This window comes from Pyrus communis, chromosome 15, assembly GCF_041283825.1.
Source record: "Pyrus communis isolate YQ-2024b chromosome 15, ASM4128382v1, whole genome shotgun sequence".
NCBI classification, from domain to species: domain Eukaryota; kingdom Viridiplantae; phylum Streptophyta; class Magnoliopsida; order Rosales; family Rosaceae; genus Pyrus; species Pyrus communis.
The window spans coordinates 36,099,624-36,112,442 of NC_142579.1; the positions used below are offsets into that span (position 1 = coordinate 36,099,624).

A 12,819-nucleotide genomic window follows, 5' to 3' on the forward strand; every position below is an offset into this window, starting at 1 on the left:
TCCATGACAAATTCGAGCATGCAAAGCTAAGATCTCGGTCCAGGGATGGTGATGAATTTTTTGGCGTGCTAACTTCATCCAATTTAATGAGGGTTGGCCAAAAAACACATCGGGAAACCTGTAACTCATCGGGAAAATTGGAGCCGTGAAGTTCCATTCGAACAACGCATAGCTAGAGAGGGAGGGAGGACAGAGAAATAGAAACTGGAATCAATAAGGAGTTTGACCAGGAATGAGAAAGAAACATGAATTGAGAGGTCTGAGAAGAAAAGATGGAGAAAAAGATAAGATCATAATAAAATATTAATAATTTATATATTAAATAAAATAATATTAGAATTTGTTATTATCCAGCTTCTTAGTCCAATACTGCACCAAACGCTTCACTAAGTTAGTCCAGTTTAGTCTAGTCTAAGCCAGTCCAGCTTAGTCCTTGAAGCTAATCCAGTCCGAGATAGTCCGGCGCAACAAACTCACTTTGGTTTGGAAATTTCACCCAGGCGTTAGTTATTGTGCATTTCGAAGGCCCAAGGTGGACGACAGAAATTGAAAATGGCGAGAAAATTAGGGATTTTTGCACGACAGTTGATTTGGAATCGCAACAAGCTTCCTTTTAATTGTGTCCAATCCCAATCCCAATCTCAATTCCAATTCCAATTCCGAACTACCCAAACCCTAACCCTAACTGCTTCAATCCCAAACACAAATAAAGTTTCTTCCTTTCACATCCCAGAGCGGAGTCACGCAGACTATCGTCGTCGGGAGGAACAACGCCCCAATAAACCCACCGGTAACTTTCTGTTGCTGTTTCTTTCTCCGCAACTTTCTATTGCTGTTTCTGTTGCGGTTGACACTCAACCAGTTTTAAAAATTCTCAACTTTCAGGGCCCTCAAACTACATCCTTAAGGCGCCTGTTGACTTGTGGAACGAACTTCAACATGTTCGCTGTAATGTTTGTTATTTACTTGTATATCTATATTTTTTTTGAATTGCTTGATCTATACACTTTCTTTAATAATTTTTGTTTTTGATTCGTTGGGATAGGTGCTTATGCGTCAGCAATTTTCTACATCACTTCATCCAGCTGCAAGGCTTGTAAGTTGTAAACCAATTAATTTCATTTAATTTTGTATCTACTGGGTTGCTTAATTCTTCTTCAGAATCAATCTGAAACCCAAGAATATGTTGGGGTTTTCCAACCCATGATGAGTTGTCCCAAGTCTAGGATTAAATTGTTTATCCAATTGGAGTTGTTTTCCATTTGAAATTGAAGTTGTTTTCCCAATTGGAGTTAGTTTCTCAATTGGAGAAGGATACATAACTAGATTCCAGAGGATTAGTATTCCTTATTGAAGAAGACCTTTGTTGGGTTTTGAATTGGAGCAAAACAATAAGTTGTTTAGCACTATAGGAGTCAGAGTGAGAGATGGGTAAAGTTTGTGAAGGAGAAAATAAGAGAGATAAGAGTGTATTTCTTATTCTTGTTCTTTCAAATTTTTCATAAAGTCTTAATTCTAGTGACTGGGCATGATTATCCTTTGTACTCATTAGTGATATAGTGAAAGATTGTTGTTGCTGACTTGTGGATGTAGCTGAACCCGTTAATTCTTGGTGTGATTTATTTTTTTATTTTGTTTTTCGATTTCTCAAGTTTGTTATGTTTTTCCCATTCTTAAACATGACATTCACAATAGAATATCCAAATAGTTTTGGCCAAATTTTGATTCCTCATGACTTGTTGGGAAAATCTCATTTGTGCTCAATTTTCTTTTAACTTTGTTCCCATTAATTCATAGGGCTCTAGAATAGTCCCTGAAGCGTATTCTTATACCTAAAACCAACCCAGTTAACCAGCCCTAGCCTAGAAACCTAAACTCTAAGATGTAAATGATGATTCTGTTCTACGCCTATTTTGATAAAAGGGATTAAAGTTGAAGAAAATTGAGTGGAACTGAGGTTAACTCAATGCGTGCATCCCATCTTTACCGGGAGATGGGGCGTCCTATATGAAGAAAGACTGTATATATAAAATTTATTTTATATGTTTTGTTAGTTAAGCCCGATGACTGATGTGATCAAGTAATCTGCAATAAACAGCTGCTTTTGAACTTATGTTTGCTATACCCCCTGTGCAGCTCATAAACTTCTATCTCCAGTCATTTTAGAACTCAGTGGGCGATTCCTACACGTAAGAGTTTATAAGCTGGTCCTTCCTGAGGTGTGGTATTTTCTTAACTTTGATTAGCATTTTTTTTTTGGCAGTCATTTAAGTTTCATTGTGAACTGTTTGGATCCCATCTTTAGATAAAAGGTCAGAACAACTCAGGCACTGGTAAATTTTGAAATCAAGCCACGGGTCTTAAGTTTAGCAATGCTTTACATCCTAGTTCCTAGCACGTGGCAGTAACTAACTTGCTTGGACTTGCAGGCTTGGATGTAAATTTAATTTGTATTTTAATTGATTAAAGGAAGAGTGAGAGTAGAAATTATGGTAGCACGAGACATTGCTTGCTCAGTATGGTTTTTCCCTTATGCAACTTCTTGTTATGAATTTAATTGAGGAGTTTATTGCCTGACCCAGCAAAGTTCTAAGTTCAGCACCATATAATTTTTTTTCCAACAATTTTACGCCAACCATAAAAGTGACACCCACGGCGGGCAAGGTGCTGGAAGTAGTAAATGTACCACCAAAACCATTGTTGATGGTGGTAGAGGGCGGGAGTGGAGAGGTGTGTGTTTCCTCTAAATGTCTTATTTTTGTTGGTAATGTTGTCTAAAGGAGGTGAGTCGTGGGTCTGGGCCAGGGCGGATGACTGTGAGGCTGGAGTGGTGTGGCTGTCAGTCTAAAGGACATCGCTTGTCTAAAAGGTCTTTGCTGGGTTTGAAACTGTCGGTCTAGAGGACATGCTTGTCTAAGATGTCTTTGCTGGGTTTGAAGTTTGAATATAAGCACTTCGCAAAATTAATAGACCCTAACATGGTTATTTCTATCTGCAGTGTGATGTTGGAAGGAACTTGGGCCCTTTCAATCTCACTACTTTGGTAAGTGATGTTCTTTTATTTTCTTTGAATATAAATGTCCATACTTGCCTCCACTGTTCCATTTTAAGAGCTCAGGTCTTTACCAACATGGTTAAAAAGGTTTAGGTTGTGTTATAAACTTATAGTTTTGAAACACTATACTTGACTGCTGATTTTACGGATATTTTTGCCCTACTAACTACTTTCATATCAAGATAGAAAAATAATTTGTGGGTGTTTGCACTTTTGCTGCAGCCAAATGTTACTTTCTATCAATACGGGAAAAAGGCAGCTGAGGTTTTTGGCATTGATGTCATTGGCGTGAAAAAAACATTTGAAAAACTCTTCAGGTAGTGCAACTCTCTTATAGGGTACATGTATCTACTTTTCTGCAATTTTAGGTGCTCTCTCCAAATGTGATCATTCTATATATTCCTCAATTTTTCCTCTTTGATATATAAAATGGTCATATGGTATTATGCAACAACATATATTTACTTTAACCTTGTTTTTGGGTTTTTCTCATGTGGTGTACTTCCGACGTAAAGCTTTGGTGAGGCACCCTGTGATAGTGGCGATTTGGAAGAATCCGGCCCAACTGAAACCACCCAACCTGCCTAGTGTTCATCTGGAATGAGGAAACATAGAAGTACCAAACAACTTAACACACAAGCTGGGAAGGATGGGAAAAGTAAGGGATTCAGAGGTGCAGTGAAATTAATACAATAGATTGGATTGCGGTGTTGAGGCAGTTAAGACGGCAACATTGAATCTGGGTCAGAACTAGTGCAGGCACTTGGAGTCTTTAAGTTATTGGCATCGCATTTCCCAGCTTGTTTGGGAGCTATCTTGATGCAGCAAAATTACATTATGTCAGACAAAGCATTATTACTTTCCGGGAGATTATAAGGAAGCCCATTTCTCTTTTAAAAAATTACATAACATGCCATTGCATTGAAATGGACCAAGAGTCCCACTATGAATCACAATTGATACTTCTTAATTTCTGAAAATTAACAATTTAAGTCACAAATTTTTTCCAAACTCGGCATGCTTGGTTTTGTATGTACATGTTAATAGCTGCCACATATTGTTCATACAATTTTCTCCCCTTTCTTTTTTCCAATTTTATTCTGACAACTTACCATATAAATATATGTACAAATGTCAACAAAATTTAGAAAAGGTATCCATATGTACATGTAAAACAAACGTATAGTTTACATCGAAATTTATTAGTTCATTTAAATAAATGTACCACAATGTACCTAAAACTTATGGTACATTTGAATCCAAACTTACAAATATAAATAAATTGTACCAAAAATGTATCACAAACCTATCTTAATTTATTGGTACATTTAAATTCAAACATACCAATATAAATAGAAAAACGAGGCATCTCATCTAACTGTCTCTAAATTGAGATGTAGAAAGTATGAAATGTTAAAAAAAAAAAAAAACATAGAGTAAAAGTTCAAAAACAAGAGATGAGTATGCTTAAAGTCCATCAGATTAATTATTAACAAAGAGTTAATTAAACTTGAAAGTTTCTTTTGATCTTCCCTGAAATTATGGAAGTTTAATTTGGATAATATGTCTCGAGAATGCCAAATTGGGAAATCAATATATATAGTAGCATTTGAGCGTAAAGGTACTAAAAAATGACATTTAGTTTAAATAAATAAATGCTGATGTGTATATTAATTAAAGCGTTTTAATCAAAATTTTAAAATGAACAAATGTTTAGCCTAAAAAATTTCTCCTCAAATTTATTCAAATTTCATTTCAACGTATCGAAACAAAAGGAGAGAATGCAACGAGGTTAAAAAGAAATCATTTCTTGCTAAAGTTATTCTTTCTTTAACGACCATTTGGTGTTTTTTCTTTTTGTTTGGGTCGGGTTGGTGTACTGTTATTGGACAACGATTAGGAAGACCCAACAAGAAAAATTAGGATTCTCTCCCTTCCTTCTTCCCAGAGCTCAGCTCAGTATAGAAGTTGCAATGTTAAGAAGCAGCGCGACTGAAATGCGCACTATTTGGTCTAGTGCTATTCCCCAGTAGCTTTCTCTTCTCTTGTGCTTGGACCTGGACCAGGACCTGACCACGCAGATCACTCTTTTCACATTCCACCGAGATCGCGACCGAGAAAGAGACAAAGCCGAAACCTTTGTTTCCTTTTTCTCATCCTTCTTCCTTGTCTAGTGTCTACTCCCACACAAATCGCAATGCAACGTGTTGTTCGAGGCTTTGCGGGGCTGCGGCTATCCAGTGGGGTCACCAAGCCACTAACATTGGTAATGTATATAAACTCATGTATATATGTATATGTGTATACACACCATCTCCAATAAATTGGGTGGTTGGTCTTGTTTCCTTGGTTCAAATTCATTAAATGCATGACAAAACTTTCTATCATGATATGGTCTCGATCTTGTGTGGGCATGGCAACTTATTGCACAATTGGTTAACTCCACACGAATTCTAAGTCGGGCATGATAAATTATTGCACGATTCGTTAACCAACATCAGTTCTAGGTCAATTCGTTAACAAATTGGGTATATGATGCTAGAACACGAAAAACACAATCCGTTTGCGAAATCTAATTCTCGTGTGATGGATAATATTAATGTCAACCAGCTGCCTTGGCATTAACTGAAGCTGAGAGTAGTTATGAGTAGATAATTAGGAGACCTTAAGAGAGTTATAGTGTGGTTCCAGTGCATACTCTTCATAATACTATTGTTTTCTAAAGGCACAATACTTAAATGCACCTTACTGTGAAGCTCACATTAGAATATTAACCCATTTGTGACCTACCAATTTTCATGCCATACATTTCAGTTAAAATCGGCATCATTCATTTACTAAATTGCCCACAAAAAAAAAATGAATTAATTGGATATTATTTAGTCATCTCCTCATGTATCGAGTAATTAAGTCAATGACTTTAGATAATAATTAAGATTACCATGATGATTATCCATTTTAATTGATACATATAGAAAGTCATTGACATACAACCAGTAATATTGTTTGAAATTTTTTATTTACATAACTCCGCCACCCCGCTCCTGCGGGTGCGGTTGGATTCTTTTGTTTGTTAACATGTTGGATTCTTTTGTGCTGCAGGGAACACTTACAAATTTTTGTACCAATGGGACACCTAATAGCCAGACACCACAAACAATCGAGGTAACCATAACGTTGTTGTTGTTTTTCTATGATTCACATTTTCTACCCCAGAGTTGTTTAGATTTCAATATTGTAGAGTAATTGATTGCACAATGATTAGTTGATTGTATGTTTTAATATGAGAATGTGTACTTGTTCAGTTTCTTTCTTTAGAATGCAAGCATGACCGTAGCTAGGATGAAGATTGCTATGTGGTTTATAAAGCCAAAAACAAGGTTGTTTTTAAGATGAAGGCTTTTGTCGACAATATTATATGCATTTAATACTATCACCATCTCGATCGAACATATATTCACATGAACTTATATCTCGTCATTATACATGACAACAAGATGAAATCAAGAAATAATTTTTATGTTACATTTGCATGTTAAGTGTTCACCTCATCACACTATATACATTTATATCTCCTAGCTAGCTATACTAAACAAACCATCATGTTGGTGACTGGTGTCTGTATTATAATATACATGCATACCGCACGGGACACATGCTGACATGCTTCTGAGCACAATAGAGACGTTAACATAAGAGAAAAGGAAAATGGGGAGACAAGAAGGGACGTTGATATGAGAGAGATATCCCTTGAAATGTGTTTGGCTAAGGTGCTCTTATATATTGCTGACAATTTTGTTTTTCTTAATGTGTATTTAGTTCACCGGTTGTTTTGAGATGGAAACCGGTACAAGCCGGGAGACAACAAGTACATTTACACCCATCCGACATGGAAAGGTAGATTGCTTTCCCGTTGCCTACCACATCTACAGTGGCAACGAATTTTGTACAAATTGGCACGGACGAGCCATTGCTGATAGGAACAAGTCCTATGTATATCCAAGTTATATGATCAAATTTGTGGATGACAAAGTTTTGATCATCTCTACAGAGATGGACTCCACCCTATTTCAGTTGGTGAAGAAAAGTCCACTTGAGTTGAAACAAATCGATAGTGAAATACTCACATTGAAGTTTAAGTCGATATTAAGGTGAGTGATATTTTTGATTTTGTGTTTTCATTTGTATACATCGTACTAGTTGTTGTTTTTGACCTTTTTTTCATTCTTTTTTTTCTTTATTGATAGAAATATAGTGAAGATAATGGGTGATCTCAAAGCAAAGCCTTATTCAGCTACATCCCTTGATTGGCACTCACTGTATTTGGTGGCCAGTAGGGTTAGATGTGCCATTCCAAAACAGACTGACCCAGTTATTGACCCGGTAGTGAGTTTTAGGAGCGTTATCCAAGAGGTAATTGACAAACTGAATCACAAGGGCACAATGATTGAACTTGAGACGCTACATAACTTGACGCTACTTCCTATGTAAGTTAATTTTAATTTTGATGTTTTTCTTTTCTCATTTAACATTTAATTAGAATTACAACAAATAATTCAATTGTTATGTATTTTTTTTTCTCTATTATAGGTGCCTTGAAGTCTACTAAGCCATCCTTCACTTCTGAGGCCCAAAAAAGGGAATAGCCTACGAATGTGGAGTTATGCAAAAAATTTTCAAACCCATCATTTCGTCAATTGCACCCAAGGTTATATCTTGAGGTTGGTGACTATTGAGTTGGAGAACGTGTATGCATCTCACGGTGGAGATCTTTTAACCTTGGACTGGAAGACATCGTTTGAGCTACAAGATTACGGGTCAAGGTTGAGACATCTACTAAGAGATTACCACACCAACTACAACGGATCCAATATGCTCGATTTCCTGAAACTTAGCCGGCATATCGCCATGGATGCTAAGCACAGGGTAAGACAATTTTCTTACATTTTGATTCTAGTTGCTTAGTTTTTGTGAGACATAAATCTAATAGTTTGACCTTGTTTTTCTCTGTAGTTGGGTATCACAGATGCAGAGATAGATATGATATTTAGCAACTCATTTCCGGGGTTTTTGGGCGTGCTCTTTGAGAGCATCTGCAATCGCAGGAGAAGGAACCACAGAGTTAATTTTACTAGCACTTGGAGATATACAGCAAAGTAGAGTGATTTGGTTGTGTAACTTGTGTTGTTTGGAAAAGAAACTTGAATTTTTCTGTTTTGTTTTTGCTTTTGGGATTGTGCTGAGTATTGAGTGTGAAATGGATTTTGACAGACATTGCAAGATTCATAAGCTTCATGTGAATGTACACAGCTTCATCTACTTTTATACATATTGTTCATTTTCTTGGGGGCAGACCGTTGATCACCATCAGTTTATTGTCACCGGTATCATTCGTCCATATTATACGGGAAAAGCTGAGTATTGTGTTATGTTGGGTTGTTTGGAAAAGAAACTTGAATTTTCCTGTTTTGTTTCTGCTTTTGAGATTGTACTGAGTCTTGAGTGTGAAGGGGATTTTGACAGACATTGCATAAGGTTCACATAATGTACACAGCTTCATCAGCTTTTACACTTCATTCTTCTCTCCATGGGAAGGACCAATGGGTAGAAGAGAAGCCAAGGAGAAGATATTCGTGAATATTTTGTGACTGTTCTTTTCGCCAATATCCTCGAGGATATTGGGTGAAGAAAGAAAGAGAGATTTAAACTTTTAAGAGAAAGAAAAAGAGATTTAAACCCTTAATTTATGTGAAGTGGTTCAGTGTGATGGACTTATGGAGACTGTAAAACTCCGAACTGTGAGATTAGAATCTTGATTCTTATGTATGAAAAGGCTTGGAAAGGTCTCAATCACCTGTATGGTAGTGGGACCCGGCTTCTCTGCCCTCCCACTTTCCATATACTCCCATCCCTTCTATTTTGTGCTGTCACGGTTAAGCCACGTTAACATTTTATATTGATTTTTTTATAGAGATAATAAGACAAAAAGCAATAGTAATATAAAATGTTGACGTAGCTTAACCGTGACTGCACAAATAAAAGGAGATGAGAGTGTATAAGAAATGGAAGGGCAGAGAAGCCAGGTGTGTTAGTGTGCTAGGTGCCAAGATAAGGGGCAAAAGCCTGTCGTCTCCAACTTCCAAGTGGGATTTTGAATTGAAGGAACCCTAGCTACCGTAGTGTATTTTTGGGGACCTCAGATACCCATAAGTTGTTGGATTGGAATTCAATGGTTACCATTCAAATGTTTATATCTCCAAAAAAAAAGTTTCTTCTGAAAAATAAAATGACGCCAAATTTGAATTTTGACTCGCGAGGATTTATTATACAAAATTATAGTTACCAAAAGAAATTGAAATATCTTATTTTGCAATAAATAAATTTCATAACGAGTTAAACATATAATGAACGAAATATTGTTGCGCCAATTTTTTTTAGTTTTTTTTATTTTTTATGTCATAAGAGAGTAATATTATAAAATAGAACCGTTCGCACAACTTACCCAATTAGTATTTTAAAAGTAGGTGTGTCTACAGAAACTACATGTATAATATGGGCTTCACCGCATAAGTACGATTGACAGTTTTTTTATTACTACCAGAGTCATTTTAAAATTAGGATCTCTCTAGGTCGCCAGTAAAATATAACCAAACAAAAAGTTGTATTGTCAATTTTATTAAAAAGCAATGGAAAAGTGAGGTTTTCACAAAATGGTTGATCATAATTAAGACAAATTGGCATTGTCCAGAAAGTTTATTATTAATTTCATCTGAGTTAATTAATGGTGTTTTCGATAACAACAACAAAAAATTCTTATTATACTAAGTGAGTTCGGTTGTATAAATCTTGCAATGCCACTACGCTTGACATTCAAAAAATCATATTTTTACACTAAAAAATCAATCATAGTACTATTCACTTTACCCTTTATTTTGTTCTTATCGTTAAAACTCAAAATTTTCAAGCTATTTTCATTGGTTTTCCTTAAAATAAACCAAAATGTTACAACTTTACCCGAACCAAACAAACTATGCTTCTCTCTCTCCTATCTTATCACCTAGAAAAATTGTGTGACGTTATCACGTTCACGTTCATGAGACAGTGTTGGTAGTGCAGTTTAATTATAAGATAACATGTGACAGATTTTGATGATCAAATTTTGTTAGTTTTTTGCAACTTTATTAGTGTTGAGTTACGACAAGGCAAAACATTGAAGTGTAGAAAAAAAACATGAGATGTAATAGGAGTCACATGGCATGTAACGGGGTGCATTCTCCAATTTTCTCTATCTCTCATCTCTCACCATAAGTCACAAGGCGATTGAGATACAGGGAGAAAAAATATGTATATCCATCACCCCGAAGTAAGCAAGTTTTTCTCCTCATATGACTCACCCTAGTTATTGGCTTGTTGTATCGTGTTGCAACGGACGAAGTAAAAGTCAGTAGAACAAAGAACAATCTGGTCGTTTTGGATAACTTCTCGGAAATGTGAAGACAAGATTAACTCTTATGTTCTGTTTAACCATCTGCTCTATAGCGTTTCCATGTGATTAACGTGGGTTTGGGGAGGATACGTCATCGTAACTCTCGATTTGTTATATTCATCAATGTAACATAGCGCCATTGGTCGATTGATTACTTTTTCCACTGGGGAATCCTCTGAACAACAACCTGCAGCAATCCAAAATCCGAAAGTTATCTGCTACAAAAAGAGTGTTTGAGTGCATAATCGCCGTGCCATCCTAGTCTAAGTCGATGCAACTTAACTTGGGTAGAGCTGGAAAAAATTCTCGAAAATTCTGAATCGAACTAAAAAAATTCTGATCCTAAGCCAAAAAAATCACAAACCAAAATTCTTGAAATTTCGAGATAACATACCAAACCGAAAATCAATATTATATATATATATATATATATTATTATTATTATACATTTGAATTGATGCTCACTACTAGTAACCATAGCCCTTTGCCTTATTTGTTCAATGATGTCATCCAACTTTGCCATTTGGTCTACAGGTAGTAACCATGACCCTTTATCGTCACATTTGACGATATGAACCTCCCGCACACACTCATCCTGCACTGCTGCTTCTCAACTAAAAGTGTATATTTCTTCAACATGAAATCAAAAAATTGTATTGTTAGGTTTCGAACATATTAGTTTTGTAACTTATATTTTTGCTTTTGACTTTGTTACTTATTTTATTTTGGTTGCATGTTAATTTGAATTGGTATGAAATTTGGAAATACAGAACCATACCGAAATATCGAAAATATTTTGAGAATCCCAAAAATTAGGAATACCTAAATTTCGGTTTGGGATTTGTCTTCAAATTCCTATCCCGAAAATTTTCGGTTTGAAATTCGGGATTCCATTTTTGATTTGAAATCTTATACCAAACCACTCCTAAACTTGGGTGTCTATATGACCTAATTTCTGAATCCAGGACACAAGCAGTAACATTCTAAATCCGTAAGTTAAGGGCATCACATTTCCCAGCTTGTTTGGGAGTTAAACTTGATGCATCAAAACTACATGATGTCAGACAAAGCATTATTATTTTACGGAAGATTAAAACTCAAAGTCACATGCAATATAAGAATGTTGGTTTCTTCTACACCAGCAACATGAAAAGGAAAAAGTGCTACACGTAAAAGAAATTCCAAAACCAATTGGAAATGTAGGACGTGACCAAACTCCTTACACACCTTCCTTCTCAATGAGGATCATACAAGTTGTGAATAACCAGTAGGATTACAATAGCGCGAGATTCAAACTCCATTCACAATTCGCGCGTAGTTTTGCGGATCTTTCACTTAAGAACTTGTAGTTTCAGTTTTGGTAATTGAGGTCTTGCAGTTTGCTTAATAATTCAATTAACGACATTTAAAAAGTACGGACTTCAAATGAGAACTCTAACGAAAGCGCACGGTAGAAACTACGGTAAGAAACAACTACAGTGCGCAGTATGCAAAGCGAAGCGTCAGGACACTTACATACGTGGCGAGAGCTCGACGTTGTTATCCGACCTGACATCCCTCGGCAGATTCTCAAGGGTTAAGATTAGGTCTTGTGTCTGACCATACCTTTCACACCGTTTTCTTCGACCTACCCCACCGAGACCAAGAAAGCGACAGAGCGGACAACATTTTTTCCATTTTCTAAACCCTCTTCGTTGTCGCCTCCCTCACCATGTATTGTGTTGGACGATGGTTTAGAAGGCTGCGGCTATCCAGTGGGGTCTCCAAGCCACTGACACTGGTAAGCTATATAGCTCATATATGTACACACACATACACCTAAAAATTGTGTGGTTGCTTTTGTTTCCTTATAAAATTCAAGTTCAATCTGATTAAATGTATGACAAAACTTTGTACCATGATTTGGTCTCCATCTTGTGTGGGCATGACAACTTATTGCACGGTTTGTTAACTTGGCATGAATTTTAAGTTGGGTATGATAAATTTTTGCACGATTCGTTAATCAACACAAGTTTTTAGGTTAATTCGTTAACGAATCGGGTATATGATGTTATAACACGACAAACACAACTTGTTTGCGAAATCTAATTATGGTGTGATGGATAATATTAATGTCAATCAGCTGCCTTGGCATTAACTGAAGCTGGGAGTAGTTATGAGTAGATAATTAGGAGACCTTAAGAGAGTTATAGTGTAGTTCCATAGCATACGATTCATAATACTATTGTTTTCTAAAGGAACAACACTGAAATGCACCTTACTAGCTCACTATTAGAAT

General features: G+C 36.1%; 1 protein-coding gene and 1 long non-coding RNA gene across 2 annotated transcripts; both read left to right on the plus strand.

Annotated features, from left to right (window-relative positions):
- The first annotated feature begins 486 nt into the window (after positions 1-486).
- On the plus strand, positions 487-4,055 carry LOC148690935 (uncharacterized). Its single transcript, XM_088685132.1, has 7 exons — positions 487-790; positions 886-948; positions 1,046-1,096; positions 2,137-2,219; positions 2,999-3,043; positions 3,278-3,372; positions 3,571-4,055. Exons 1-7 carry the CDS (start codon positions 553-555, stop codon positions 3,641-3,643), a joined length of 648 nt encoding a protein of 215 aa, XP_088541258.1. The 5' UTR covers positions 487-552; the 3' UTR covers positions 3,644-4,055.
- A 3,872-nt stretch (positions 4,056-7,927) lies between these two features.
- Positions 7,928-8,273, plus strand: LOC148690936 (uncharacterized). Its single transcript, XR_015956220.1, has 2 exons — positions 7,928-7,981; positions 8,069-8,273. It is a non-coding gene; the product is annotated as an uncharacterized LOC148690936 (long non-coding RNA).
- Positions 8,274-12,819: the final 4,546 nt, after the last annotated feature.

Excerpts from the sequence above, each read along its gene's own strand:
- LOC148690935 (XM_088685132.1), top strand. The coding sequence starts at position 553 with ATGGCGAGAAAATTAGGGATTTTTGCACGACAGTTGATTTGGAATCGC. Across the intron at positions 949-1,045 it reads CGAACTTCAACATGTTCGCT|GTGCTTATGCGTCAGCAATT; the intron begins GTAATGTTTGTT and ends TCGTTGGGATAG. Across the intron at positions 3,373-3,570 it reads ACATTTGAAAAACTCTTCAG|CTTTGGTGAGGCACCCTGTG; the intron begins GTAGTGCAACTC and ends TCCGACGTAAAG.